At 41.3% G+C, this 25162-nt stretch overlaps 1 protein-coding gene across 9 annotated transcripts in view; it reads right to left on the bottom strand.

Moving 5' to 3' along the window:
• Positions 1-25162, bottom strand: part of PHF14 (PHD finger protein 14) — a 288520-nt gene that overhangs the window by 210205 nt on the left and 53153 nt on the right. For all 9 annotated transcript variants that reach the window (XR_005593828.1, XR_005593827.1, XM_039523434.1 and 6 more), the window contains exons 6-7: positions 8912-9023; positions 7136-7273 (exon numbers count right to left, since the gene is read on the bottom strand). Coding sequence is in view for 7 of the 9 variants with exons in the window: in XM_039523434.1 (XP_039379368.1) it covers positions 7136-7273; positions 8912-9023 (250 nt within the window). In the remaining 2 variants the exon portion in view is untranslated. The remainder of the gene's footprint in view (positions 1-7135; positions 7274-8911; positions 9024-25162) is intronic.

Raw genomic sequence — 25162 nt, 5'->3', positions numbered from 1 at the left:
GTACTGTGGGGTGTTCTGTGGAGAAGTGCCTGCTGAGTGCATCGGCAGTAGTGTTGTGGCAGCCTGGTAGATAGGAGGCGATGATCTGTATTCTATGTTGTATGCACCAATTCCAGAGTCGAATGGCTTCCATGCAGAGGGAATGTGATCTGGCACCCCCCTGTCTGTTTATGTAATACATACATGCTATGTTGTCTGTTAAAACTCACAGATATCTGTTCTTTATAAGGGGAAGGAAGTGAAGGCATGCTTTCCTCACTGCTCTGAGTTCTAGGAGATTTATATGTAGATGCGTCTCTGATGGAGACCATCGACCTTGTGCTTTGTGTTCTCCTAGATGCGCTCCCCAACCTATCAGGGAAGCATCCGTGGTGAGCATGAGCGTTGGGGATCGTTGCTGGAAGGGAACCCCTGCACAGAGGTTTTCTGGACTTGTCAACCAGTGTAGGGACGTTATAACATTGGGAGGAGTTAGCAGCATCCCTAAGGGATGTCTGCTGGGTTTGAAATTGGAGTTGAGCCAGCCCTGGAGGCATCTCATATGTAGCCTGGCATGTTGAACCACGAAGGTGGTAGCTGCCATGTGACCAAGGAGCTGTAGGCAGATTCTTGCTTGTGTCCTGGGACGAGTAGATAGTGTGCGTATGAGCTGTGTGATAGTGAGGAATCTGTTGTATGGGAGCGAGGCCCTGCTCTGGGTTGAGTCGAGATGAGCTCCAATGAACTCTATCTGTTGCGTGGGTATCAGGGTGGATTTTTGGGTGTTTATTTGGAGACCTAGGCTGTGAAAGAGGGAGATGGTGAGATGTGTGGCTTGAAGTGTGTCGCCACGGGAGTCGCCTCTGAGAGAATCAATCAGATAGGGGAAAAAAAAGTGTTGTGTGTTTGTGGAGAGGTGAGCCCGAACGACGGCTAAGGTCTTGGAAAAACTCTTGGGAGAGAGAGAGAGAAAAAAAAGGAAGAACTTGGTATTGAAGTGACCGATTGAATCGTAGGAAGCGTCTGTGAGCTGGATGAATTGATATGTGGAAGTAAGCGTCTTGTAGGTCGAGGGCTGTGAACCAGTCCCCATGATCCAATGTGGGTATTATTGTGCCCAGTGTGACCATCTTGAATCTTTGTGTCCTCACGAATTTTTTCAGTTGGCGTAGGTCTAATATAGGCCTCCATCCCCCGGTCTTTTTCTGTGTTAGAAAGTAATGGGAGTAGAAACCTGTCCCCTGGTGTTGCAGAGGCACAGGCTCCACTGCGCCTAATTGCAGAAGGTGAGCCACTTCTGTGCGAAGTAATTGCTCGTGGGAGGGGTCCCTGAAGAGGGACGGGGAAGGGGGATGGGTAGGAGGGTAGGAAATAAAAGGAATGGAGTAACCGGTCTGAACTATTTCGAGGTATGTTGGAAATACTGGAGGCGGTGGCCAAATGGGAAAGTAAGTGGTGGAATCAAGGGGTGGTCGTGCAGACCCTCGACCAAAGCTTCAAAACTGTTGTTTATTGCCCTGTGGACGGAAGGTGGTGGCTTGGTTTTGATTTTGTCTGCGTTTGGGAGGTCTATTACGATTCCGAGTTGTGTCGTACGGTCTAGATTGAGGGCGATAATACTGACGTGTTCTTTGGTAGGGTTGGTATCGCTGTCTCTTGGGAAGAGATGGTTGAATGCCCAGGGTGTGCAGTGTCGCTCTGGAATCCTTCATGGTATGGAGGAGTTCGTCAGTTTTTTGGGAGAAAAGTTTGTCCTTGTCAAATGGGAGATCCACCACTTTAGTCTGGAGTTCTTTAGGAATGCCGGATGCAGAGAGCCATGAGGTTCTGCGCATAACCACAGCAGTTGCGGTAGTACGGGCTGCTGTGTCCGCCGTGTCTAAAGATGCCTGTAGGGCTGTTCTGGAGATTAATTGTCCCTCAGACAGGATTGATTTGAAGTCTGCTCTTCTGTCCTCTGGTATGTAGGAGGCAAATTCAAAAAGCTTATTGTAATTATCAAAATCATAACTGGCGAGGAGGGCAGAGTAGTTAGCAATCCTGAACTGTAGTGTAGAGGATGTATAAACCTTGCGTCCCAGGACATCAAGGTGTCTAAGGTCTTTGTCCTGAGGGGTGGGTCGATATTGTGAATGTTTGGTCCTCTGTGTCACTGCATCGATGACAAGGGAGTTCGGTGGTGGATGAGAGAATAGGAAGTCTGCGTCCTTTGCAGGAACGTAATATTTACGCTCAGCCTTCTTGCAAGTTGGTACCAGAGAAGCTGGGATTTGCCAGAGAGTGTCAGCTGGCTCCATGAGTGCTTCATTTATAGGGAGCGCGATTTTCGAGGGTGCAGACGGTTGAAGGATTTTAAGGAGTTTGTGTTGCTTCTCCTGAACCTCTTCTAAGGGAATATCCTGGCTGATCGCAACCCTCCGAAAAAGTTCTTGGAACTGTTTGCAGTCGTCCACGATCTGTGGAGGTGGAGGGAGGCTGGCTTCATCTGCGGCTGATGGAGAGTTAGGATTAGGCGAATCAGGATATGGTTCATAGCTCCCCAGTTCAGGAGGGGGTTCAGGCACCCTGGAAGTGGATGGAGCAGGAGACTGAGGTACCGAAGGAAGGTGATTGATAGGAGGATTCTGCCACGGGTACCACTGCGGCCAAGGCATGGGGTAGGAGAACCCAGGCATCACCCACGGAGGGGCAGCATAGGGAAACTGAGGCTGCTGAACTTGAGCTGTGACCTGAGGTGGTAAAGGTGCCTGTGGAGGAGAAGCAGGAGGGGAGAACTCTGCCTGCTGTTGCAGTTCAAGGTCACCGTCGGTGAAAGCCATTTCAGGTGGAGAAAGTGGCAGGTCAAGGAAGGAGTCCTCTGCTTCCAGGAGTGGAGAGTGAGGCTCAGGTGGCACTAAAAGGTCACTTTGAGTGAGCAGCTGTCGTTCCTGCTCTCTAGGCTGAGCTAAGTCTACTCTCTGCTGTAGCTGTTTACTAGGCGAGAGTGACAGAGAGTCTCCTGTTGTATTGTGCTTGGACACCCCCTGCAGGGGGTCTGCTGCTAGTGCACGGGTAGCAGAGTGGCTGGGTGCCGACTCTGTTCTCGGTGCCGAGGCTGATCGAGCTGTCGGCACCGCAGCTATTTTTGTCGCTGAGGCAGAGCGCGCTGGCGGGATCGCGGCTGCTTTCAGCGCTGAAATTGACCAGGCTGAAAGCAGCGCGGCTGTTCTTGGTGTCGGTGCCGAATGCGCTGTCGGCACCGCTGCTGTTGCTGGTGCCGAGGCACGTGGTGCCGGTGTTGCAGCGTGCCTGGGTGCCGCAGAGGAGCGAGGTGTCCGTGCCGCAGCCGTTTGCGGCGCCGAGGGGACCGAACGGGTAAGTGCCTTCCCAGCGCGGGAAGTCTGGTCCCTGCCTTTCAGCTCTGTCAGAGCAGTAGCTGAGGCATTCGAAGAGGCTGAGGCAGCTGTCTTTCCTGCTGTCAGCACAGGGGGTAGGGATCTCGCCGGAGACCCCTTATCCTTGTTAGAGTCTCGTTTGTGAGACTTCTGCGCTTCGTGCCTCCGCTCCAGGGAGGGTGAAGCAACGCTCCCCACCGGTTCTGATCTGGCTGGGGAGCGTGTGGGAGCGGGTTCCACTTTTCCCGTCTCCGACAGTGGCTGCAGGGATTTCTCCATCATGATGATCTTGAGGCGCAGATCCCTGTCACGACGAGCTCTTGATTTGAGGCTCGCACAGTGTTGGCACTTTGCGGGGATGTGGGTGTCCCCGAGGCACTTCACACACTGGGAGTGACCATCTGACCGTGGCATGGAGTCCTGACAGGAGATGCATCTTTTGAAACCCGAAGCTCCTGGCATTGTGAATTGGAGATGGGCGAGGAAAGTGTCTCAATGGGAGACAAGCCTGAGGGTTTTTTGTTTTTAACTATGTAACTATACTAAAGGAAGGGAAACAACTGGGAAGTAATTAATAATTATTTCTATGTTTCCTACAGAGATCAGGGAAGAGAAGGCAGCACTGCTCCGAGTCCCGTCTTCAGCCGAGGACGGTTGAGAAGGAACTGAGGAGGGTGTGGGGCGCACGCACTCAGGAAGATTCCAACTAGACGGGAGATATCATCTGGGTGCATGCGCCCCAACCAGGCACTGCTACCGAAAATCTCCGATCGACAGCGCCGGGACGCACCGTCACCTAGAGTGGAGCACCCACAGGGACAGCACTCGAAGAAGTCTAAATTCCATTATTTACGCAAAGAAGTGACTACATTTTCAAAATTGTGGGTAAAAATAATGATGGCTCAGTTTCAGAGAACAAGTTGAAGCCAAACTGAAAAGTCTAACCTTAGAAGTTAAAGATTTGTTTTAGTTAAAGGCCTCAATTGAAGGTTTCAGTAGACACCATATTTTAAAATGTTACGGAGGGTCAGTGCTACCCAATATACAAATTAGTTTATGAATTATTTTTGTTTGCTTTTTTTTAAAAATAATCATAGTTAAAGAGCTCTGAAGCAGGTCCCAGCAAATACAGCGCAGGATAAACCAACACTGCAAGCACCTCATTGTTCTCTAATACAGCTACCTCGTGCCATACAACAAAGCAATACATTCTCCATGTACTTTTTAACAGTCTCTAATGATCTCCAAAGTTTTTTTTTTAAATGAATTTACATTTCTGCAAGTTAACCCAGGGAAAAAGGGACAACTTCCTATGGCAAGTGTTGTACCAACAGGTAACAATTACAATAAAGCACATAAAAAAAGCATTTAGAGCATTGTATTACTGCACTAGATGGGGTGGGAGAGTTGTCATTTTTCTGTATTGAAGTGATGGAAGTTATTTTTGTGTATCCAAGGTTGTTGTTTTTTTTTCCCTCCAGGCCCGTTCACAAACAAATATAAGGTCACTGGTATATTTTAATACTAAATAGTTATAAAAACCTGCCCTCTTTGTCTCCTTCTGTAATTACGAAGTGCGCATGGTTGCTGTTTGGACAGTTCCAAGAAACACTCGCCTCTCTTTTGCCCCAGCAGCTCACTAGAATATTTGATCATTCCAGAAGAGACAGGCAGGGAGTCCTTACATATATGTTAAATATATAACGTAGGCATCGGTCTCTCCATATTGTTTCTCTGGGAAGCAATCACATTCTGCTCAATATTCCTCCAACACATCAAAATTCCCAAAGAAAGGGACATTTTGGGAAAAAGACACACACCTTATTCTGCATTAAGTAAAAGAACTCATTATTATGTCTTGTTTTCCAAATAGCATGGTTTTCCCTTTGACTTCTTCATAGTAGTTTTTGTATGGCCTAAGCACCGGCAGTCTTTTTGTATGATCTCTCACATACATAATAATTTTCTTCTATTTTTCATTCTTCACTTACTAAATTTTCACATTCTTATGGCTGAACTACTTTATCAATTCATTTACCTCATGTATAACGTCTGCAACCTGAATAAGACTGCCTCAGACAAAGGTGGATTAATGTGTCTCAGTTTACTTTCTCTTTTTAATTTCCAGCACATTTTTATATGAATAATTGTCAGTAAAATTTACTAACCAGGCACAAAAATCCACTCACTCTCTCATAACAACAAATTAAATATTTTACTTGCCTGTCCAAAAAAACCCACCCACTTACTCACCAGGGAAAAGTAAAATTTTGCCAAGTTTGATTTAAAAATATACTCGGTATATTTAGATTTCAGGGTAGGGGAATATACGTGACACAGAATTTAAATTAACAATTCTCAGTTATGTGATTCCAAGGCCTTGATTACAAAATACTTTGTTTGCCGTTGTTTAAAGATATGCAATGTTTTTAGATGAAAAGCATGGCAAACACATATAATGATGGGAATTCACAACATGAGCTCCTTAAAGAATCAACATTAAACCCCATCTAGTAGAGCCATCACTGTTTAGCTGACGGCACCATGTTTATCTTTCCAGCAGTTCATCTTGTAGGTGAAATTTATTTTTTATGAACAGTTCTGACAGAGAATTACTAATGGTCTGAGTGGCCAGTTCCTTGAAAGACAATGATTCCAATGTAGCTAATGAATGACAACAAAGCCTGCATGTCAGTGTGTGTGGTTATGTGCGTGTCCCTCTCACTCACCTATACACAATTTACTTTCTGTCACATTTACTATGACTATGACTTGCTAAACTTGAACTTTGCAATTAGGACAGAGCACTAGACACTTACAAGGTATTTCCATTGAATAAATCAGCCCTTATGCAAAACCGTGTCATTTGGATTGCTTTATTCTTATTATCAAGAAGAAAACCGGTACACCTCTCCCCGATATAACGCTGTCCTCGGGAGCCAAAAAAATCTTACCACATTATAGGTGAAACCATGTTATATCGAACTTGCTTTTATCCACCAGAGTGCGCAGCCTCCCTTCCCTCCCCCCTCCCCCCGAGCACTGTTTTACCGCATTAGATCAGGTAGCATTATATCGGGGTAGAGGTGTACCATGAGAGAATATGTAAGGAATATGGAATTTAAATGTAAATATTTTAAATGGATTCAATTAATGGTAATTTACAAAAGCTCAGAATGAAACTCAAGAAGTATCATATTAATACAATGAAAGTTACTTATGTTACAATTTAATGATAATATTGAAAAAAGATGTATGCAAAAAACATTTGAAGAGAAACAGGGCCCCATTTGCACAGCACAAAGGGGATGTAATCTGGCTACAGCTGGAAACTGAGTAAAGCAGAGGGAGATTCTGAACTGGAATAAAGCTGACAAAGCAAACTCCTACAACAGTGCACCCACCTCTTAGGGGAATTTCAGGAGAAAGAAGTGGTCAGATGGGGAATGGGATAAGAGGAGCTCCTCTGACACAGTCATTAGCTAGTGTATGATTCCTTAGAGACAATAACTAGCTATCATAAATCAGAGCAGGCCTTAAACTGTCCTAACTTAAATTAGGGCTAGGCCAGCTTAAAACAGCTTCCTGTGAAAAGCATATCTTGGCACAGGAGAAAAAAAAAAAGCTAGCCCACTTCCAAAAAAATACTTATGACCTCACAGCAGCATCTTATCAAAATCTCTTCTCAGGAATGTTATCCAGAAACACAGTAAGCTTCCACATGATTTTGTTAGGACATTTCCATTTTACGTTTTTCTAAAGAAGTTGCATCACACACATACCTCTTCAGCTGCTGCTTCTGACAGCAGGCCTTCTTTCTGAGCACAGGTCACATGGAAATAAGCTCTACACATGCCAGCATCACAACTAATGCAAACACCAGTTCTGGCAAAACGAGGGTCTTCACAAAAACTGCATTCCTAACACAGAAAAATGGCAAAATTAACTACAGAGTAAACACTACAATAAAGATTCAACATTCTATTTTTAATTTATTTTTTTTTGCATAAATGAAAGATAATTTAGATGTCTTCTATACAGACAGACAAAGTCTGTTAAATGTTACTAATGGATGGATTTAATCTCATGCGGTATAGCAATAAGGCTAGCTATCTAAAATGGGATTCTCCAAACTTCTTTTTTTTATTCCTATATTCCCTTTTAACAGGTATAGTACAAAAAGACTTGACATAATGCTGGCTCTTCTTGTTTTCTTGCACTGGTAGGTTTCAACTTAGACTCTGCACATTACTTTGTTTCATGTGACTAAACATGCCTTGTTAAAATTAAGAAGAAATTAAACATAATAGACTTAAACAAACCATCATCTGGCTAACATGTAAGCAATAATCATAATAGTAATAAAATCAGCGCAGTAATCCTTATTTGGGAAGGATCCAATTGCATTAGCAACTTTATAAACTATGCAGATAAAATCAGAATCACCTCACCCAAAAATGCAATATATTCCAGGTTGGGGAGAAGCTGTGAAAACACAGCCACACACAACACTATACAACTGTTTAGTCATGAAATGAAGAATACTGCATTAAACTGTATAAAACTGGAGCTCCAGAGGGAATTCAGATAGGCAGAATATAAAATAATTATCCATATTTTCATTAGAAACTGAGACTCAGTCTTTATTGTAATAGGGTTAGTGTTTTATTTTGCCAACATATTGCAGTGCCTTGGGTCACTTACTCTGCCCACTTGTGAAGAGTATTGCTTATCCCTTTTAAAGCTTGTGATGTTCCCAAATTACTACTTCTGCTCCTATTAAATAGTTATGTCAACAACAAAACTAGCTATTATATACAATAGCTGCTGTACAGAGGTTGCCCACTTCTATAACAGTGCTGAAAGTTTTGGAAGACTCATACTAGACATGCTGGAGAGCCACTTCCAATACACAGAGGCTGCTCTTCAGCCATCCTGGCATAACAGTCTTTGTTGGTGGTGGTGGTGGTGGTGGTTAATTTAGTACTCATGAAAAGTCCCACACATGCACCAAATGGGTACAACAAGAGAAGCAACAGCAAAATCTTCCCCACATGGCCTGACAGCTAGAGAAACAACATTTGGACATAAGAAAACCAATGAGCCATCTACCAGAAATCTTTTGGTCTCTATTGAGTGTCATTTTGTGCCAATTGTAATGGTAATTTGAGTGCTATGCACATACATCCTCTTATGAACTGGACTGAGAACAATTATATTTCACATAAAAGTCCACTTGGGGATGGGGAGTATATTTTTCACTCAGACTCCCATACACTCCTCAACTCTCTACATTCAGACTTTGGCAGACTGCCATTAACACACATAACCAGGAGGTAATGAGTGTCTCCAGAAAGAAAGAGAGAGGGGGAAGAGAATGAGAAACAAAAGAAAAGACAAAAGAGGATGCATACTTCTGTTTTTACTGCATTTCCAGCCCTGAATCTTGTTGCATTTGTTGCAGAAACAGAATTACAAAAAGCTAATAAGATATGCTATGCCATATATGTAGAGAAAATAAAACTATACCTAGGTAAACATGTCTCTTCTAGTCTTACCTTGGCACCATACTTAGAATAGTTCATTTCAGTAAGCGTTACTGGCCGCAGCTTGTCAATATCGCCAAATGCCACTCCTGGAACATAGAGGGCACAAACAATGTGGACCCACCTACAACAGCAGAAAAATTAAGCCATTATCATCAAGAACAACAACATTTTGCTCTTGTATTGCACTCTTCATTTGCAGGTCTCAAAGTACATTACAATGGATTGAAAGTATTATTCACATTTCTAGATAAGGAAAATGAGTCACAGAAAGCCAAGGGTGTCAGAAACAGGAACACAAGCTTATTGACTCACAGGTGAATGGCGCATCCACAAGCCTCTGGTTTCTCCCTCCTATCATCTTAGATTTTTTTTTTAATTTGTTTTGACTTTTTCTAGCCCAAGTGTTGGCAGCAGCTTTCTTTATGTGGCTCATTGTCAAATACAAGTTCAATAAAAACCACAAGCATTACCTCTCTCTCCCCCCTAGTACGGTTTGGCTCAAACAATGCAATATTTGTATGCTGACTCTCTTGTGGGGAATGAAGGGAAGCTGCTCCCAAAAACAGACAGAAACAAAAAGTCACTTTGCCAACCACTTTCTCAGAGGTGGTTTCTCTTCTTTTTCTAGATTTGTTTACATACTCTGAATGATCTGCCAAATGATAATGCAAACAAACACAGAACAGAACTCACTAGACCTCCTAATTCCTGAAAGGGAGTTAAAAAGGCACTAGCAGTACTAAGCCTAAAATTATTTGAATGTTAAGAAAGAACCACCACTTCATCAATGAGTTTTGGAATTTGGTCCTTTACGAAGGGAACAACCAATATTCCTGGCAATATGTCCAGTGCTCTAGTAATTCTAAAAAAAAAAAATCTGCTGTATGATAAAACTTTCAAGCATCACTAAAAAAAATTATTGGTGTCTCTGGTCAAAAAGCCCTGTGGATAGTTATGCAAAACTAAGATGCAAGACTTCACAATAAATTACAACATACTTGACAGGTAAGCTTGAACAAAATAGAGAAAAAAGAAAATTTGGACATATATTTAAAGAAATGATGTGATCACGTTGTGCCAATGACAACCTTTGAAATATTTAAATAATGTAGTTAAAACTTTAGTTATGTGAATGATAGTAATTGTGGCAGCAACTGCTAGAATTAAGTCTGTATGTGCATTTCAATCTAAACTCATGTTTTAATCCACTTAAAGCTTTCTGAAATCTTCACCATTTCAGTTGATATTACCTAGGTTTGGTCTAGGTTGAAAGGTGAATTTCTTCATAACTGTGGCCAAAAAAAAGCTCAGTGACTTTGAAGCACAGAGACAGTGGAGAGGAAAAAATTCCCTTTCCAAAACTCCTTGCAACCTTTATCTGAACAGCTCTAGAACTGAAACAGCTGAAATATCACATGGAAGCAGGTGTTAGTAATGGGAGATTCGATTATTAGAAATGTAGATAGCTGGGTCTGTGATGACCGGGAGAACCGTATGGTGACTTGCCTGCCTGGTGCAAAGGTTGCGGATCTCTCGAGGCATCTAGATAGACTTATGTGTAGTGCTGGGGAGGAGCCGGTGGTCGTGGTACATGTAGGTACCAATGACATAGGGAAGGGTAGGAGAGATGTCCTGGAAGCCAAATTTAGGCTGCTAGGGAAGAGACTGAAATCCAGGACCTCTATGGTGGCATTTTCAGAAATGCTCCCAGTTCCACGCGCAGGGCCAGGTAGGCAGGCAGAGCTTTAGAGTCTCAATGCGTGGATGAGACGATGGTGTAGAGAGGAGGGGTTCACGTTCATTAGGAACTGGGGAAACTTCTGGGATGGGAGGAGCCTATACAGGAGAGATGGGCTCCACCTAAACCAAAGTGGAACCAGACTGCTGGCACTAAACATTAAAAAGGTTGTAGAGCAGTTTTTAAACTAGGAGATGGGGGAAAGCCGACTGCTGCAGAGGAGCATGTGGATCGGACACAGACTTCTCTTAGGGGAGAGTCTGATGATAGAGAATCTCCAGGTTATACTCAGGAGCAGAGGACTGAAAAGTATAATGTAAGGGCCGGATCAGATGATAAACAGTCACATGAAAAAGAATCTGGCACATCGGAAAAAGGCAGGCTAATAAACAGGGACAAGTTTTTAAAGTGCTTGTACACAAATGCCAGAAGTCTAAATAATAAGATGCGTGAACTAGAGTGCCTTGTGATAAAGGAGGATATAGATATAATAGACATCACAGAAACTTGGTGGACTGAGACCAATCAATGGGACACAATCATTCCGGGGTACAAAATACATCGGAAGGACAGAACAGGCCGTGCAGGGGGAGGAGTGGCACTATATGTGAAAAAAAGTGTAGATTCAAATGAAGTAAAAATCTTAAGCGAATCCACATGTTCTATAGAGTTTCTATGGATAGAAATTTCATGCTCTAGTAAAAATATAACATTAGGGATCTATTTTCAACCACCTGACCAGGACAGTAATAGTGATGATGAAATGCTAAGGGAAATTAGAGAGGCTATCAAAATTAAGAACCCAATAATAGTGGGGGATTTCAATTATCCCCATATTGACTGGGAACATTTCACTTCAGGACGAAATGCAGAGATAAAATTTCTCGATACTTTAAATTACTGCTTCATGGAGCAGCTGGTACGGGAACCCACAAGGGGAGAGGCAACTCTAGATTTAATCCTGAGTGGAGCGCAGGAGCTGGTCCAAGAGATAACTATAGCAGGACCGCTTGGAAATAGTGACCATAATACAATAGCATTCAACATCCCTGTGGTGGGAAGAACACCTCAACAGCCCAACACTGTGGCATTTAATTTCAAAAGGGGGAACTATACAAAAATGAGGGGGTTAGTTAGACAAAAGTTAAAAGGTACAGTGACTAAAGTGAAATCCCTGCAAGTTGCATGGGCCCTTTTTAAAGACACCATAATAGAGGCCCAACTTCAATGTATACCCCAAATTAAGAAAAACAGTAAAAGAACTAAAAAAGAGCCACCGTGGCTTAACAACCATGTAAAAGAAGCAGTGAGAGATAAAAAGACTTCCTTTAAGAAGTGGAAGTCAAATCCTAGTGAGGCAAATAGAAAGGAGCACAAACACTGCCAACTTAAGTGCAAGAGTATAATAAGAAAAGCCAAAGAGGAGTTTGAAGAACGGCTAGCCAAAAACTCCAAAGGTAATAACAAAATGTTTTTTAAGTACATCAGAAGCAGGAAGCCTGCTAAACAACCAGTGGGGCCCCTTGATGATCAAAATACAAAAGGAGCGCTTAAAGACGATAAAGTCATTGCAGAGAAACTAAATGGATTCTTTGCTTCAGTCTTCACGGCTGAGGATGTTAGGGAGATTCCCAAACCTGAGCTGGCTTTTGTAGGTGGCAAATCTGAGGAACTGTCACAGATTGAAGTGTCACTAGAGGAGGTTTTGGAATTAATTGATAAACTCAACATTAACAAGTCACCGGGACCAGATGGCATTCACCCAAGAGTTCTGAAATAACTCAAATGTGAAGTTGCGGAACTATTAACTAAGGTTTGTAACCTGTCCTTTAAATCGGCTTCGGTACCCAATGACTGGAAGTTAGCTAATGTAACGCCAATATTTAAAAAGGGCTCTAGAGGTGATCCCGGCAATTACAGACTGGTAAGTCTAACGTCGGTACCGGGCAAATTAGTTGAAACAATAGTAAAGAATAAAATTGTCAGACACATAGAAAAACATAAACTCTTGAGCAATAGTCAACATGGTTTCTGTAAAGGGAAATCGTGTCTTACTAATCTATTAGAGTGCTTTGAAGGGGTCAACAAACATGTGGACAAGGGGGATCTGGTGGACATAGTGTACTTAGATTTCCAGAAAGCCTTTGACAAGGTCCCTCACCAAAGGCTCTTACGTAAATTAAGCTGTTATGGGATAAAAGGGAAGGTCCTTTCATGGATTGAGAACTGGTTAAAGGACAGGGAACAAAGGGTAGGAATTAATGGTAAATTTTCAGAATGGAGAGGGGTAACTAGTGGTGTTCCCCAAGGGTCAGTCCTCAGACCAATTCTATTCAATTTATTCATAAATGATCTGGAGAAAGGAGTAAACAGTGAGGTGGCAAAGTTTGCAGATGATACTAAACTGCTCAAGATGGTTAAGACCAAAGCAGATTGTGAAGAACTTCAAAAAGATCTCACAAAACTAAGTGATTGGGCAACTAAATGGCAAATGAAATTTAATGTGGATAAATGTAAAGTAATGCACATTGGAAAAAATAACCCCAACTATACATACAACATGATGGGGGCTAATTTAGCTACGAGTCAGGAAAAAGATCTTGGCGTCATCGTGGATAGTTCTCTGAAGATGTCCACGCAGTGTGCAGAGGCGGTCAAAAAAGCAAACAGGATGTTAGGAATCATTAAAAAGGGGATAGAGAATAAGACTGAGAATATATTATTGCCCTTATATAAATCCATGGTACGCCCACATCTCGAATACTGTGTACAGATGTAGTCTCCTCACCTCAAAAAAGATATTCTAGCACTAGAAAAGGTTCAGAAAAGGGCAACTAAAATGATTAGGTGTTTAGAGAGGGTCCCATACGAGGAAAGATTAAAGAGGCTAGGACTCTTCAGCTTGGAAAAGAGAAGACTAAGGGGGGACATGATAGAGGTATATAAAATCATGAGTGATGTTGAGAAAGTGGATAAAAAAAAGTTATTTACTTATTCCCATAATACAAGAACTAGGGGTCACCAAATGAAATTAATAGGCAGCAGGTTTGAAACAAATAAAAGGAAGTTCTTCTTCACACAGCGCACAGTCAACTTGTGGAACTCCTTACCTGAGGAGGTTGTGAAGGCTAGGACTATAACAGTGTTTAAAAGGGGACTGGATAAATTCATGGTGGCTAAGTCCATAAATGGCTATTAGCCAGGATGGGTAAGAATGGTGTCCCTAGCCTCTGTTCGTCAGAGGATGGAGATGGATGGCAGGAGAGAGATCACTTGATCATTGCCTGTTAGGTTCTCTCCCTCTGGGGCACCTGGCATTGGCCACTGTCGGTAGACAGATACTGGGCTAGATGGACCTTTGGTCTGACCCAGTACGACCTTTCTTATGTTCTTATGTCTCAAGAAGAAAGCATGGAGTCTTGCTGCCAATGAGTTTACATATCTCTTGGATGAGAGAGTATGGACAGGTTTTTGCTTCATGCTGTGTTAGGTCCCCAATCACTGAAGCATCTGAGACCCTCAAAAATTATAACATTTATCCTCACAACACCCTTGTGACATAGGGAAGTACGGATGTGTAACTCCTCCTCTCGTATGTATACATCAGAGTTCAATGTCCAGGTTCTGTAACCAGAGAATAGTCTCTGTATCAAGAGAGGCAAGGCATTGTAAATCGCCCTGCAGATGTTGAGATGTGAACCTCACCACCACAAGTCTGCAATGCTGCCCCGTAGTCACTGAAAGGAGAAGAAATCAGGCCAAGCTAACATATAGTTTCAGCAACTCTGGACAAGCCAGAGAATAATCTATTGAGTCAGGTCCAAGATCTATAATCAAGTGAAGGAGGTAGGCAGGGGCAGCGAAGGACTCCTGAGTTTACTTGGTGTGTCAGACTCTCTTTCCCACCAATGCTTCCACTCTTTAAGAACGTAGTTTTCAGCTCCCTAACAGTGCTGATCATCCATTCATGGTAAAGGTCAAATAAGTGCTCTCATCCAGGAGTGTGTGAGCTGCCATAGCAAAAGGATGATGAAAGATCAGGCACACTGTTACACTCCAGTGCCCAGGAGAGGGATTTCTCCCCTGAATACAAGTGACCTTGGTACTGCATGTTTCTTGTCTGAAAATGAAGCATCAGTTAACCGGAAATATTACTAAGTCAGTTTTATCTGTCACAGCTCTCCAGGCAGAGCTAACAGTAATAGTATTTAATCAAAAGTCTGGCAGAACAATGTGTGCTAGCACAAAAAAACTAGAGGTTAATTTATAATTCAAGCAGCCACTAATAATATGAGTGGCCACTTGCATTTAGACGGGGAATTGAAGTGTGAAGAGACCGTGTTGCCAAGGGTCACAAAGGAAGTTTGTGGTACAGGAAAGACTTGAACACAGTCAAGTCCTGTAGGCCAGTATCCTCATCACTGGACCATCTTTCCTCTCCACATTAATAAGTGTTGATTAATGCAAGGTTACTTAATAAAAGTTAGCAAAATCTATTATTTAATTATGGATGAGGTTTGCAGCATTCCATGCATCACTGAAGGCTCACTGGATAATAATGCAAGGCTGTTTCTGGTGCAGTTGATTCCTAGTAGTCAGTGCATCCTGCCGTGCAGAAGGACTGATAGATTGATGAGGAGGTGGTATGGCTGTGTTGCTTACAACTAAACTAAAGTGTGTGGGGAGAGAGGGTCTCTCATTCCAAAACTAGATCTGGGACAGTGTCCTTTTGATTTAAGAATGCCAAACTCATGTTCCTTCTGAATTACTCGGATCTTTACTTGAGGAGACAGTGAACAACTCCTTTAACGAGAGCAGAAAGTCAAAGGAAAAAAAAAAAGGGAGGAAATATTTGTGTTGCCTTTGCCTAAAAAATTAGCACTCGATGCCAGCAATCTGGCCAAATATAGACAAGTGGTTAATCTTCCATTTTTGGTTAAAATAACAGAGAAAGTGGAAGCTAAACAACTCTCCTAGAGCCTAAATGATTGAGAATTCCTTGAGCCATATCAGTCAGGCTTCAGACCTGGCTGTAACATGATAGATGGTGATCTTCTGACAATGGACAAATACCAGGTTCCATACTGATGCTGTCCTAAATACCACTAACCACAAGGTTCTTCAATTCTCTTCAGTAGATGGGACTTGCCTTACAGTTGCCTCATTCTTTTCTCTCAGAAATTCCCAAGTGTAGTTTGGGGGTATCACTTTTCTGTCCTGAAGGCTCTCTTACGCAGGGTTCTCTATTATCACTCTTCCTATTACATGTGCATATGAGGCCACTGTCCCAGACATGCATGAAGAAAGACAAGATGCAGGGATGTGGTTTAATTAGGCTGCAACTTTATTAATTTATCTCAGTAATTCTCAACCTTTCTGGACTATTTCAGGAGTTGGATTTGTCTTGCGTTCCTCCAACTTTCACCTCTCTTAAAAACTACTTGCTTACAAAATCAGACATAAAAATACAAAAGTGTCACAGCACTACTGAAAAATTGCTTATTTTCTCATTTTGTCTGTATGAAATTTTAGTTTGTACTGACTTTGCTAGTGCTTTTATGTAGCCTGTTGTAAAACTAGGTAAATATCAAGATGTGTTGATGCATCCCCTGGAACACTGATTTGTCTTGCGTTCCTCCAACTTTCACCTCTCTTAAAAACTACTTGCTTACAAAATCAGACATAAAAATACAAAAGTGTCACAGCACTACTGAAAAATTGCTTATTTTCTCATTTTGTCTGTATGAAATTTTAGTTTGTACTGACTTTGCTAGTGCTTTTATGTAGCCTGTTGTAAAACTAGGTAAATATCAAGATGTGTTGATGCATCCCCTGGAAGATCTGTTTACCCCTAGGGGTACATGTACCCCTGGTTGAGAAACACTGATTTATCTCATTCTGGGAATTATTTGACAATAATGACTATAGCTCATTTCAGCACTCCATCTTCACTCATTTCCACTTCTTTGGTCAAGGCTCCCATAGGTACCTCACCATCCCCTAACATGGTCACAGCCCACTGCTGTGACCCCTTCATCCTTGCCTTTTATGAGGGTTAAGAGGTTGGGGAAAAGGGGTTGTTTCCTTGCTATATCAGACATCAGGAGCCCCATCTCCATTCTCCAGCTTCTTTAGGAAACACCTTCCGCTAAGTCCACATCCAACTCCAATTTATTACTGAATACCTGCCACTAGGTGTACCTGCTGATCCAGGCATAAAAGGGCTCCATCCAACAGGACAAGCATATTCTCTCTCTCCTTTGTGTTCAGGGAGTGAATGGTTTACCTGACCCCCATTGGGCAGCTGTCAGCTCGGGTGATATCTACCCCCTTCTCTGCCCAAAAGAGGCAGTAACCCTTAAAGGACCTATGACCACTTCCCTTCTGGTTGACCAGACAAAACCCTCCTTCGAGATTGTAGGGATTGCATTGGAAGTGTTACTGAAGAAGCTTGGAATGAAGTGTTTTCAGTATGCTTTTGACACAGATCTTTCTCTCCATTTTGACTGACATTTAGGGTATGGTTGAGTGTCTCTCTGTGTCTGGTAATGACTCAGACCTGGGTGAAGAAACCAGATGATATAGTCTGAGGGAATGCTTTCCACTAAAGACAGATCATTCACAATTTGGGGGTCTTTTGCCAACTCTCAGCTATTGTTAGTCAATTACAGAGCTGAGAGGGACAGGACAATTTTTTTCCTCTATCTGCATCACTGTCAACTTCCAGACTGTTCTCTAAGATGTAGACCCTTACTATCATCATTCATGCCTTTTCCATTTCAAGATCAGACTACTGCAATGTGCACTACATGAGGTACTCCGTAAGTCTCCACAGAAACTGAAGCTAGTATAGAAGACAACAGTCCACCTTTTAAGCCAAGTATCTTAACACAAGCACACCACCAGATATTCAAAATCTGAACTGGCTACTTTTTGGTTACTTGCAGTTTCAGGTGTTGGTTCTGAAGTCCTAAATGAAATGTGATACAGACACAACTGAAAAGTGGACATTTTTGAGGTATAGTTATCTATTGCATTTTGGCCCCTAATACTATTAGACCATCACAGTTACTTCTGCCCAGCACTTAACATTACACACTACAAAGCATGTCAGTAGGTCACACATTTCTTTGCTTCGGTAGGTCAAGCTCTTTGCACACACTAGGGGCTCTCTGAATCTCTCTATTTCCACCACCCCCACAAGTTCCTTATGTGCCATGCTCCTATCACCATCAATTTCCATTTCTCTGCAACAGTTCCTCCATCTCTTATGCCAGGGGCTGTGTATGTTCCCTGTTCCCTGCACTGTCAGGATATCTGTGCTCATCCATTCCCTCCTCTCCCACAATGCCTAGAGCAATGTGTGCTACCTTATTTGTTCCTTTCCAGTGACTCTGTGCTTCCCCCATTTCTTGTGCCACATGACAAGATACCCTACATTCTCTCCCCTGCCATGCACCCGCACATGATAGTCTCCCATTCTCCCCCCATGCAAGCGCTGTGCCCTCCATTTCCCATTCACACTTCCCAGATATCAGGGCCTGTGTGTGCCCCCTCTTCCTCTGCATCTATAATTTTTTTTCTTTCATTCAGGCTGTCAACATTTTTTACTCAACTGAGACATGGACGAAGCTGAGATGGGGGATACTGTTATGAAGAAAGATGTTAAAGGCTGCCATCAACTGTTCTTTGATCTACAGATAATTTAGATCTGATTGAAACCGATGGGTCTGCTAACCAGATGTCAGGGGCTCTATGTACCCCTCATTTCCTCCTTTCCAGTTTTCTTACGTTCACCAAAATCAATAGGATTCTGTCCATTGAGGTTGAGAACATTCCATGACATTTTGGAATTGATCAGACGTGGCATTCAAATGTTATCACATTACATCCAAATAGAGAAATGCCATCAATTTGAGCATATGGCCTTGCAAACTCAGCTAAAATATAAATAAGTTTATTAAAGTCTCTTTATTATAATTCAAGCCCAATGAAAATGTCAACATGAAGTGTAAGAAGTAGACTAACAAACATTATGTTCATCATTCTCCATTGTTCAGCATTCTATGGTCATGTTGATATCAAAGAGAAAAGTCACTAAAAGGTACAACAATGGAAAACAATGCCTACAAGACACTACATTTGGTTAAACCCATAAGGATTTACCAAGCTGAGATAATAGAAACTACAACTGTGATCAAATAGAAATGTTTTATTGTACAGTAGTTCAGTCACTGAAGTATTTAAATATTTGTATAAAATGCAGATCCTGTTTAAAGCAATGCATCACCATTGTTAACATCCAAAAACAAGTAATTCACTCTCCTTAACTTTAACTGAGAAATTCACTTTAAAAAGTGAGGACTTTGTCTTAAATTGTAAAGATGATTCATCCAATTAACTGCACAGAAGTGTGTTTTCTGGGGCTACAAATGTGGTTTTTTCCACTGTTTATTAGGATTCTGTGCCTATACATGCAGGAGTTAGTTAATATGATTTGTTTATATAAACTACAATTATGGTCCAATGCAAATGAAAAGATAAAGTTTAACTTAGTCTTTTTTGTTATTTTAAAAAGAAAGGGAGTTAAACCGTCAGTTTGCAATCTATTCCATAGCAAGAGACAGCATATTGTCAGGCTGTTTCTGTAGCAGCTAGGATGGGAGCTGTAACTCGGGGCCTCGAAAACTTCCTCCCCGTTCTAGTCTTTCCCACTGTTCCAGAGAGGCAGTAAGCTATTCCACATCTGTACTTATCACAATGTATGCACCCTGATGCACCAAGACACTGGACGTCAGGGGGTGTGTGGAATCAAAATTCTTCCCACTTGGAGCAGGCTCTGTGAACCTGATTCTCCATTGCAAAGGAAGTAGCACCAGAGTGCACCCATTTAGCAGGCAGCTGATCCCCACTCTACTCTCTTGCACTAGTACACAGGACCAGCCATAATCAGACACAACGTGTTCTCATTTTTATACTGTGTATTTTTCTTAAATAAATTATATTGTTTAATCTATGTACATACCAAACAATTCAAAATGTTTGTCATTTATGGGTGTTAAAACTCTTTTTGTGTATGTCAAGTGTCAGAACCATGTAACACCTTTTTTTCAATAGAATGCCATCTGATATCATATGCAGAAGTCTCATAACCTTGAGATTATGTTAAAAGAAGGCCTGTTTTATTGTTACAAAAAGCATTCTGAATTCTATAGGTTTTCCTTTTTTGCACCATACCACTGGTTTAAGATGTGTTAGACTGAGAACATTTTTATAGGGGGAAGTGGAGAAATAGTTACACATCTTCACAATTATCTACTATTTTTTTTAAAAGCTAACGTTTTAGTTTAAGATTTTTGATAGCAAGTTTTAATACAACTTCCCAAATGCACCCTGCAGAGTTCAATATAAAGATACACATCTTCAACAAGCAGCTGCTTCTCAATTTAATTTGCACAGTTTTTTCATGCTCCACTGGTGTATTAAATGCTGCTGCACTCTGTAGGAGTTTATCTATGATAAACCCAACAGCTGGCTGCTTGCTTCATACTGACCTTCTCAAAATGTTTTAGTACATGTCACGCAAGTATTACAGTATTACAGATTTAAACTGCCATTTCAGTGTGATTGGCACACAAGTGTCTCATTTCCTCAACCACCTATATGCGAACTCCAACCTGAATCTTTATTAAAAAACATACAGAAGTCAGTCAAGTTCACAGCTGAGGCAGTTTCAGCTGCATTTAATACCAGTTCTAAATATTTTCCTGCTCATTTGTTTAGCTGCACATGTTTTAGAACCTTGTAATTAAGACAAATTGGGTAATCAAAGAAGAATAATCTTCCTTGTTACTTTAGCATCCATTTTGCTTGGAGCAATGATGACAGATGCTGATTAGGGAAGAAGAAGAAAAAATCAACCCAAAACAAGGACAGGACAAATTTCATATTCTAGGATAATACTTTTTGGAGAAAAAAAGATTTTAAAAATCCATCTTTATGTTCATGAAACTGGGAAGTTAAGACAAAAAAAAAGATTCTTTAGAGAAAGTAGGCATTTCATTAAAGTAACTATCTACCTTTCACTTAGCAGAAAGAAAGAAATTATTCTGACTTGATTGTGAAGAGAAATTGAACAGGTTTGGCTTCACTTATACGTAATTTCACATCAGAGCACTGATGGATATCGAACATAGCTGGACATCCTCTAAAATGGTGGAAGGTGGTGGAAGGAGGATTCTGTTATTTAATATTTATACTACGGTAGTGCCTAAAGGCCACAACTAGGTTGGACTCCATTATGCTACACACTATAGAAACATAATAGTGGACAGTCCCTGCCTAAAAGAGTTTGCAATCTAGAAAATTAATTATGATCGAGTCATGATACCCATTCTTACTGAAGACTGAAACTTCCAGACAAAGATCTGGAGTAAGGAGATGAGGGACTTTTCACACTGAATCTAACAGTTCTTTTGCACATGATCTCTGCTCTTCAGGAGGAAAAAAAACTGACCAGCCTACAGGTTGAGAATCAATTTTTTAAACTCCATAAGCGTCATAATGTCTCCATGTCCCTTTCAGCTTTTCCCCCTACTTGTTACTTGAACTAGAAATGCTACAGAGGTTACTATGCTTGCTTACTTTCATGCTCTGGACCTATCCTCCGTGGGTCCAAGATTGCCATAGCAGACATTTTCTGAAATCAAACAAAAGAAGTGAGCTGGGAGGGTCCCCTTAAGTCAGCAGTCACTAATGGAGAAAAGAATCTTATCCAACTATGTTGCCACACTGTGCAGAGAACCAGTAAAATGAAGAAATGCTCCCACATTAATCAAGTCCACTCTAGCATACAAAATATTTAAGCACTGTTTGTGGTTCATTGTTTTTATAAAGTATGTGACCGTGTAATTAAAGACTGTCAATGCACACATACAAGAGGGATGAATTAAGGTTGCATACACAGCCTTAATGCTGGCATTACCTAGCTTCTGAGCACTTACCTTTGCAACCTTAATGTTCTTTTTAGCATAGGCTGTGTGTGCGCAATTTATTCTACTAATATTACTACTGCAACTTTTTTTAATTCTCTAACTGCTAATTGTAAGGAACAGAATTGTTCCAAATTGTTCAATGCTTTTAAAATGTAGACACAATCACTGGAGACTAGATTAAGAACAAACTTATTGTGTTTGTTATCAAGACACACTTCAGCTAAGGTTTCTGGAGGTGTTTGAGACCCCTGTCCTGCTAATAACTTAAGCATGTGCCCTAACTTTATGCATGTGAGTAAATCCATTGACTACAAGGCCTAAATCACTGGTCTATTTTTTTAAAATGCCATGGTGGGCAACATTAAAGATTATGGTTTCCAGTATCAAGCTGTTTCTCTTTGTAGGTAACATTTTCCCCTCTTCCCCAAGACTAAACTCATATTGTGCAGAATCTTCCGTGATATCAAAGGTAAAGGGGAGATATGGCCCTAAGAAAGTTAAAACACTAGCACAATTTTACCTGCAAGAATTAAACCCATTAATGTTATTCTCAATAACACTACATTTACAGGAGGTGGAAAACTCTTTTGGTTACATAATGCTGTTTCTAAGGGCCTCATTCTGAATGTGTTCACCTTCCAATGACTGCAGGGTCACATCACTAACGTAGTAGCATAAGTAGAAAACTGAGAAATAAGTTGGGCGGTGTCATAAACAGTTAGTTAAGGGTTAAGGTTTTTGTCTACCTGTAAAGGGTTAACAAGCAGTACCTGTGGACACCAGACCAGAGGACCAATGAGGGACAAGATTATTTTCAAATCCGTGTGGAGGGAAGTTTTTTTTCCTGTTCTTTGTTTTTTAGAGAGTCTCTCTTGGGAATTAAGAGAGTCCAGACATCTTAATCAAGTCCTCCCAGGTTTCTGCAATAAATTCTTCTATTCAAGCTAGTGAGTATTAGCAAGGAACTAGTATTCTTATACTTTTATTTCTGTATTTGCAATTCTGTGTTTTGCTATAGAATTTCTTTAAGTCTGTACTGTGATTGCTTTTACTGAGAAAGAAGGGAGGGGGAATTCCCTCCAGAGATTGATAAGTTTAGACCCTGTATATTGTTCCACCTTGGTTACAGAGACAGTCACTTTCTTTTTTATTCTTTAATAAATTCTTTTCTATTAAGGACTTGGTTGACCTTTCCTTGGGTGGATTCTCAGGGAAAGGGGAGGGGGAGGTATCCCTCTGTAGTTAAATCCCAGTGTCTCTCCTAGGAAAAGGGAGGGGGGAGGAAGCAGGGGGGAATGGTTTATTTCTCCTGGGTATAAGAACGCCATGGATTTGGGGCTCTTGGAATCCCCTAGGATTTTGGGGAAGGATTGTGTCCCAATCCACGTACCTGATTGGGTGGTGGCAGCTTTTACAAGATCTAAACTAGGATTTTAGTTTAGAGGGAAACCAAGGCAGGTCCCCACATTGGAACCCAACAGCTCCAAGTGGGGGTGAGACCTATGACAGGCGGGAAAGCTAAAAGTAAAATGAAACAAAGTCCTTGGCTGGGAGAGAGAGTAGAACATTAAGCAGGCAGCAGGAAGAAAACATAGCTATGTTCTTAGAACACATTATATACAAATCATGCATACAATGTTTTATAGCACTTTAACTGAAGAATGAGAGCATACCTGCGACAGATAGGGAAAGTACCGAACAGTGTAATTAAAGCTTTTTTCAGATGAAGGGTCTTCCTTTGAGTCATAACACATATGCAAATGATTATCAACAAAGGAAAATGAAAACTTGTCGTATTTAACTTTGCAGTTTTTACTACTTCCTTATGTTTTGTGCAAATATAACTGGATCACTTTTGTAATACCAAAATGTTTGGCTCTCAAAGGGATTTACGAAGAAAGTTATTAAAACCAGCCTGAATTTAAGCAGATACCTGAAAGTGGAAAAACCAGGCACTTTATTAGTAAATAATGGCACAGGCAAAGTATATCAAAGACCCTACTTTGATGTACAACACATAGCTAATTATACTAGCTTTAAAATATACAAAATGAACATTCTCTCTGTGAATGCACACTGAAATTGTGAAAGATTTCACAGCCATTTATGCTGCTAGGATTTGAAGGTCAGTGTGCTTATAGTACTTGAAATAATAATACATATTTACCTGGTTCTTTGACTCATTCATCATAATCACTAATAAGGATCCTCAGGACTGTTACACCTATGCAAGTCCAAAAGACACAGTGGCTCAGCCTGGGTTAAAACACTACCTTGACATTAATGTCCTTGCCAACTATTTGTACTGTCTTCCTCTGCAAAGATTAATCACTGAAGTGTTGATAGCAGGCCCAGCATCTGAAAACCCTCCAATTCTTTGAATATCAGACAAGTTTCAGATGTGTGGAAGCATATGTGTATATGGTGTGGCAACAGCAGTGACATTGATGGTCAAAGATATCCTGCTGATCAGAGGTCAGGCAGCATTGCTAATTCTGCCAGGATTTATTACCATCAATATCCAGTGTTCTTGACTTATTTTTTGAATCTGGTAGGGAAAGAAGAAATCACTTTAGAGTGGTTCTGTTCTTTCTTGTCATAGATCCCAGAGAATACTGATGAGAGAGTGCTATTCCTGTCTGAATGCTCTCAGCTGGAGGGCCCCACGTGAGCTTAATACTGTTACCCCACTTGATCAACATGGAAAGCTATTAGGAGAAACAGAGAGGTAATAGGAGGCACAGACATCTTGACTGAGACATTTACTTGCTATCCCATTATCTGTCAGAGATCATCACCAGCATGACAGGCTTAAGCAGAGTCTAGACAAGACTGAGGTAATGCTAACTGACAGGAAGCAACACACAGAGGAAAATGATGAAGTCTATGAGCAATCCCATAAATTATTACATTTGCTTGCCATTTCTCAAAGTGGTCTGCAATCTCAGTCTTCTGCATCTCTAAGTGGTCAGAAATGTCTTTTTCCATCTTGGGGTAGCCAAAAGTCTGTTTTTTTATTACTGGTGCAGACTTCACTATGTTCCTACATGCTTTTGTTACCTCTAGAATAGTGCTTCAATGCACCCTATCCATATCCAACCACCAGTGCAACAGAAACTCCAGCTAGTGAAGAATGGAGCTTTCTGCCATGTGATAAAGGCGACCAGCAGGGGCATATATATTATAAGGGTGCTCCACACTACACAATGGTTATTAGAAAAATTCTGGGTAAAATTCAAGGTGTTGGTTAAAATCTACAAAACCCTAACTGGCCAAGGCCTAACTACATCAAGACCTCTCTGACTAATCACACAAGCTATGTTTGCCCAAAACACTTCAGATAAATTATGACAGGGGTGAGGTTCGAAGAAGCTAGCTTCTTGGTAGCATAGGCCCACACCTTCCGAATTCATTGCTGCCAGAAATTAAACTAAACCCAAACCTCACTATATTCATGAAACTATGTTATACGTTCCTTTGTTAAGGGTTTTCCATAATTGCTGATTCTCTTTTCTCTACTGATTAATC

This window comes from Mauremys reevesii, linkage group 2 (assembly GCF_016161935.1).
Source record: "Mauremys reevesii isolate NIE-2019 linkage group 2, ASM1616193v1, whole genome shotgun sequence".
In the NCBI taxonomy this organism is placed as follows: Eukaryota; Metazoa; Chordata; order Testudines; family Geoemydidae; genus Mauremys; species Mauremys reevesii.
This window is presented reverse-complemented; position numbering and strand designations above follow the sequence as displayed.